Source organism: Calliphora vicina, chromosome 3, assembly GCF_958450345.1.
Source record: "Calliphora vicina chromosome 3, idCalVici1.1, whole genome shotgun sequence".
NCBI classification, from domain to species: Eukaryota; Metazoa; Arthropoda; class Insecta; order Diptera; family Calliphoridae; genus Calliphora; species Calliphora vicina.
The window spans coordinates 20,064,104-20,071,019 of record NC_088782.1 but is presented as its reverse complement, the minus strand read 5'-3'; the positions used below and the strand labels follow the sequence as shown (position 1 = coordinate 20,071,019).

Genomic DNA, 6,916 nt, shown 5'->3' with positions numbered 1-6,916 from the left:
ATACAATGTTATAACGATTTAAAATATTTGGTATCGATTTTTGGTCGATCGATAATTATTACCAACATTTTTAGGGGTAGGGTGTACAAAACCAAATACAATGTATTACAAAGTAACTTGAGTCTAACAGAATATAGTTTAATGACACTTGAACAGCCCTTAAAATTGCTGCTTAAAGTTTAACCTCTAGGTATTTGCAACAGGGGAATTTCATACTAAAAATTATAATATACCTATTTAGCATGGTTGCGGCAACTATGCTATATTCTAAGCCGTCATAAATGATTCTTTCAGTCATCATTATGGTTAAATACATTTAATGGCAATAATAATATGCTGTAGTTTTGATTCATATTTTCACTTATCATGTTTTTACAATATTATGGTTGAGGTGAAATCATAATATGGTTGGGCTCCATCATATTATGGTTGGGCTCCATTGTGTCATAAATTTATTTAAAGACTGATTTATAAAAATATCATAAGTTTAAAATTGGAACAATATTCTTGTTTAAAAGTTTGAAGTTTCTTGACAAATATCAATTGAACTTTTTTAAATACACTATGGAACTCCCCTCTAAAAAAAACGTTGTAAAATCATTTACACAAGTAGTTGAATGGAAACAAAATCCAAAGATCAATGAAGCATTTTCCACGCAACTTGTTTGCAAAGTTTTTACGCAGCAGTCAGTAACGAAACATGAATATTGAGTTAAACATTTTAGAATAGAATACATTTATTCCAGTAATCAGTTGTTTGGTTGATTTAGCTGGCTGACTGACTGGCTGGCTGGCTGCTGCTGTTACACGCCTTCAATTCTAACAGTTTCAATCAAATAAGGTTTGTGTCTTTGAAATTGTTGAAACAAAAAAACCTTGAAAACTTTAACAATAACGTTTATTTGTTTTTCAAATTAATTTTCATAAGAATTGTTTTTCTTTTTTTTTTCATAGAGAAAAATATTATTTGTTTTTGGCTTAAAAAAAAAAAACAAAATACAAATTTCCCATTCTTAATGAATTTTTTTTCTCAACTTCATATAAAAACCTTTTGCATTGTTGTAGCCAGTATCAGTTGTAATTGTCCAGTGTTTAAAAGAAAAACAAATAAAAACCCTAACAATTCGATTCCTGAATATTTTTTTTAAATTTTTTAAAATGTCCAAGTTTTTACAAGTTTTGAGGTTATTTTTCATTTTGCTGGTGTGCAGTGCTTTTGTGAATTCCGCTCCAAGTTCAGTACTTGCCGAAGCTGAGGACTTGGACACAGGGGCTGTTGCTGTTGCCGAAAAGGATTCGGAATCTGATTTAGAGGGTTCCTCTTCGTATGGTTATGGCTACTATTCGTCACCCTATTTTGGTGGCCATTATGGTGGCTATGGAGGTTATTATCCTTATTATGGCGGTTATGGTGGTTTAGGTGGTGGTTACTATGGTTTGGGTAAGTGAATTTATCAACATTTTTTAAGAAAATATAATATCGCAAGAAGTCTTATGAAATATTTGAAATCTCAAGTAGAAGAGAATCATTTTATTGACACATTTCAGAAAGTATAGTTAAATGTTTGTTGAATAGGCCTAATCGAGGGCGTTATGACTATAATTGATTTTAGACAAACCATAAAGTGTTTGAAAATGTTGAATGTCTGAGGTGCCCTACTTTGAGACCCCAAAGTGCTACTTATGAGGGGTCCTTAGGGTACATCGTAAAAAATACAATGCTCTTCTGTTACCTATGTGACAATTGGATTATCCAGTTAGAAATGACAGATTTATTTCCAAAATATTTTGATTATGCCACATTGTACATGGTCAGAGTTGTTATATCAATTTTATCTGCCAACTTCTTGAAAATTCGACTTACTGATGAAACAGATCCCAAAATGCAATGCAATCGATTCCACCATCAGATCGTCAAGGATGATGTTGTTTTGTCGTAAGAGGAAAGACAGAGAACATATGATTTCTTGCGAGCAGAGTTTGACGTTGATGATCGGGAACGTGAGACAAAGCGTATTGGGCTTATATCCAAATCATTTAGAAGTCTCGGACTAATATGGAGGGCAGGGCTGCAAATGAATCATTCTTTTTGGATTTTAATTCGTTACGAATTAGCTAAATTTTTAAACAAAAAATAATTGAAAGAAATTTGAATCAATTTCAACGAATTAGGCAGAAATGAATTTCAATTCATTTCCAATTCAAATTAATTTGTAAAAATGAGCTGCAATTCGTTTTCAATTCAAATGAACCTATAAAATAAATTTCAATTCATTTACAATTCAAATGAAGTTGTTAAACTGAATTGCAATTCATTTTCAATTAGTTTGAATTGAATTGATTTTAAATTCATTCAAATGAATTAGAACAATGAATTGCAATTCAAATGAATGAAATCAAAAATGAGTTGCAATCTATCAAATTCAAGAGCAGGTCTAGGGTTAATGAAAAATGGAAATTTCTCCTATCAAAATGAAAATATTCAGTACAAAAATTGAAAATCCTTGTCCTGGATCCGCACCTGACCAAAGATAACATGGTGTTTGGAGTTTGTTTCTTCAAGAAGACTTGAATTTTATTTTGAAATATGCTGAACGACAAAACACATTTAATATTCAAGAAGCAATTAAACAAAATTTTCGCAATTAAACAGGATCTTCGCCGATACCTAATAATTCAGTTCCTATTCTGCAGCTACCCGACAATTCCAGTATATCATGGAAATTTCAAATCTAAAATTTTTTTGTCTTTGGACTATACTACAAAACGAGAGTAATGCTTGCTGTCTTTTAAATACTGTAGATTTACATACAAAATCACTTCAAATGAGTTGGAAATGAATTGATAATTCTTTTTTCTAACTCATTTGAATTAATTCAAATGAATTGGAAATGAATTGCTATACACTATGACAAATTCATTTGAATTGGAAACGAATTGCGATTCATTGTACAAATTCATTTGAATTTTTACCAAATTCATTTGAATTGACTCAAATTTCATTTAATTAAAATTTGCTAATTCAGTTCATGAATAATTCACGAATTAATTCAAAAATAAATGATTCATTTACAACTGCATTGGAAACTGCTGTATGATGAAACTTTTTGCATGATCTACAGTAGTTTTGGACAAACTGTTACTTCGAAAATGGTCGTTAATTTTGGCCGTATTCATGGTCAGTTACTGAATGGTTGGGTTTGTTCATATTCATTGTTGAGAGCTTGCGAAAGGCTAAGGGCAATTCTATAGGCGACATACAAAAATTGTTGGCCAACTTGATGTTTGGTTGATGTTCTTATGACGTTGATGGTTGGGTTTGTTGGCTTTCGGGACCTGGCAATTTAGCATGATTCGCTGAAAACGTCATTGCTTTTCGAAGGGTATTAGAAGAAAGAGGAAAATTTATTAATTTTGTTATAAGCCTGGTGTTCAGTTTTACAATTCTTTCGAGGTGTCATTAGTTTAGAGTTAGATTTATATCCTGAATTTTACCAAATAGTTATTTTCTTAATTTTCTTCAATTATTTGCTCCGCCAACAAAAGCTAAAGTTCTGATGGACCAATTTAAGTATCTGCCAACGTAACGATAAACATAAGATTTTCATTAATTGCAGGATCAATAAGACAAACAATTGTAGATCCTATGGGAAAGTGACTTAGAGTCAAAGCAGAAAAATCCGATGGATCTTGAGATTTTGGAGAAATAGGTCTGGGATTTATGCAAGATTCACATCAAGTGTAATGCAAAATACCTATATATTCGAAATAACTCGGGGCTCGGTTTTAACCGTAACCAAATCCGCGGGTTTTTATGGCCTATAAACGAAACAGATAATAGCCAATTATTCATTGGTTTTTTATCTTAGAACTAATATCAGCAGAAAATTCACAATTAAGAACTGAAAAACTAGCTTTTATAACGTAAAAAATCAACTTGGTTAGTAAAAACAGAATTAACAGTGGATAACAGGAGTTTAGATCCTGATGATTTATCCAACAAATTTCTATAATTGTACTCTAACCTTTAATTAACTGTGAAAAATACAATTATCTGAACAGATGAGAAACTAATCTGAAATTTAGAGGATCACAAGGAGTAATGCTATGAGCTTAAATTTATCTAAAATCAAATCGATGTAAAAATTTAATTGGAAGGATTCATTTCAAATCCTTTATTACATTTATTCTTTAAGGTGAAGTAGGTTCGATTAGAAGGGAATCCCTTAGGATCTATTGTGATAATCTTCAGGAATAGACCTAGATGTCAAGAGAAGAAACCAAATGAAAGAAAAGAATTGAGGCAAAGAAGTAACATACTGCCTTTCGTATGGGATGCATAATAAAAAAAACTGACGCAAAACTCAAAATAAGAAACCGAAAACGATCGGTTTTTTGAAAACTCTAAACGTGATCAAGGATCAAATATTTTTATTTTTAAATATTTTTGAAACTCGTGATTTATATACGATGCGCTTCAATAGTGACTTTTAGCTAAGAGAACAACACAGCTCCTGTCAACAGGCATCTGTCAGTTGACTTCTGTCAAAATTTGAACCAGCTGCGTCATTTAGTTTGTACGTGACAGCCATTGATAGCAGACTACCAAATGAAAAAATAGTGAATTTCGTTTGCTCATTATTTTTTAATGAAAAAAAAAAACATTGCTCAAACCCAGGCTAAGATTGATAAACACTATGGGACCTCTGCACCATAAATTTCAATGGTAACAAAGTGTTTAAAAGATATTCGTTGTGGCCGTACAAGCACGAGAGATGCCGATCGTTCTAAACGCCCAGTTAAGTTCTCTACGTTTCTCTCGGTATCAACTTACGAGAGACTTTTTTTGCATTTCAGAAGTAGTGATTTTGACAGGGAAGATACTGATCGCCCAGGCCAGCCAAAAAAATTTTAAGACCAATAATTGAAGGCATTACTGCATGGAGATTGTTGTCAATTTCAACAAGAGTTTGCAAAATCATTGGGATCTACTCAAGCAATTTCAAAACGTTTTCATACAAAAGCAGGGAAAGACCTAACTCAGTTGTCAAAAATCTATGTGGTAATGAAAATATAAACAACACTCGTATGTGTAACTTTGTTGAGTAATTTTTTTGTTTGAGTTTTCTTCTAGTTTCCGATCTATGTATATTTTCCCTAATGTTCCTATAATAGAGACAAACATATAGAGCGGAAGCTAGAAGAAACTCAAAATTGCTCAAAATAATCGCACCTACTATTTAGTGCGGTTTTTGCATAGTTGCATAGTTTTTTACTAATACATTCACCCCACTTAGGTTTTTGACAACTGAGTTAGGTCGTTGGCAGGAGAGTTTCCGATCTATGGTTCCTATAACCAAGTAATCATTCATATGACTTGTTCTGCGTTAGTTCTCTAGAATTGTTTTTAAAATTTAAGTTCCCCTTTAATTTAACTAATTTCCATATATTTTCTCTTACATTTTCCAGGTTATCCCTACTATGGTGGTTACTATGGCTATCACGGTCTGCATGGACACTACTACTAGACTCATTCTATTCAAAATATTCCAAATATCAAAAGAGTACACAACCGTTTATTTTAAGTATTTAAGTAACATTTAAGCATTTTAATTATTTGTATATTCTAGAATTCAGAAATAATTAAGCAATTAATTGTTTTCTATTTCTTCTATTTGTTCATTTACCAAAGTCTTTTATTTCAGCCTTAATTTCATTAAAACCGTTAAATCATTAAAATCATGTTCCCGTATCTACTCAATATGAATCATTTTTATTAAGTTTTTAAACACAGTTTTTGTTTTGTATTTTAAACAAAAAACGAAATAATAAAAACATTTTCAATAACAATAAAAATTAAAAGGAAAGTGAGTGAATATTGTGTCATTTAAATACTTTATTATTTTATTTTCGATTTATCGATGAAAGCGTTTTGTTATTTTTTTGCTAAAAATCAATAAATGAAATACGTACTTGTTGTTACGAATCTTTTTTTTTTACTTTTTGTGTTAAATGCATAATTAAATAATTGAAAATTTAACAGGTTTTATTTTTGAGTGTGAAACCTTCCTTAAAAATGAAAATAAAAACACTTCTTGACTACAATGACTTACATTTTGGATTTCATTTTAACTTAAAATTAATCAATTTAAAAGATTTTTAACATGGAAAGTGTTTGTAAAACAAAATGAATGTTAAATTGTCTGACGTGTTTTGAGTTAAATTCATATGTATTATGTTATTGACATCTTTTGCAATTAAATATTATTTACAATAATTATCTCAATATTTGTTGTGGTCAGTTTTCTGGTTGTTAAATTCAATATTATTTTTTCGTTATTTTTCTTGTCATTTCGTTGCTGTGGGTTGGTTATTTTTTCTTTATTGTTAATTTTTCAGAAGGTCATTAACACATTTAATTAGTGTATGTTGTTTTTTTACAGATTCTTTTTCGGTTTATTAAAATTATATTAATAACTGTTTGGAATTTCAAGCGATAAATGATGGATGCAAAGGTAACAATACTGATGACAATAGTGTAAAAGTATTGAATAAATTTGAACAAAAATTAAAGAGAATAGCAGTATCAAATGTTAAAATTTAATGAATTTTATGGAGCTTTTAGAGATTTTTTTGTTCATAAATAAGAACTACAAAAATAATTTAAAAATTCGTATTATTATCTGGTTTGTTAAATCGCAATTAAATCTCGATTATGCATTTATTTGATACTGTTAAGAAGGAACATAATTTTTATAAATGAAACTGCAAAAACTAGAAAAACTTCTCATAATAATAGCGGTAAATAGGCATTAAATAGTTTTGTTTATCATTGTATCTACCAAATTTTTTTCATAAAAACAAAATCATGACGTATTGCAAAATACTATATTGAAAATTTATAAATGACAAATGC

The 6,916-nt window shown here is 30.1% G+C and overlaps 1 protein-coding gene across 1 annotated transcript; it reads left to right on the top strand.

Moving 5' to 3' along the window:
• Positions 1 to 1,158: 1,158 nt before the first annotated feature.
• LOC135954167 (uncharacterized) lies at positions 1,159 to 5,528 on the top strand. Its single transcript, XM_065504241.1, has 2 exons — positions 1,159 to 1,441; positions 5,470 to 5,528. The coding sequence occupies exons 1-2, from the start codon at positions 1,159 to 1,161 to the stop codon at positions 5,526 to 5,528; spliced, it is 342 nt and encodes a 113-aa protein (XP_065360313.1).
• The last annotated feature ends 1,388 nt before the right edge of the window (positions 5,529 to 6,916 follow it).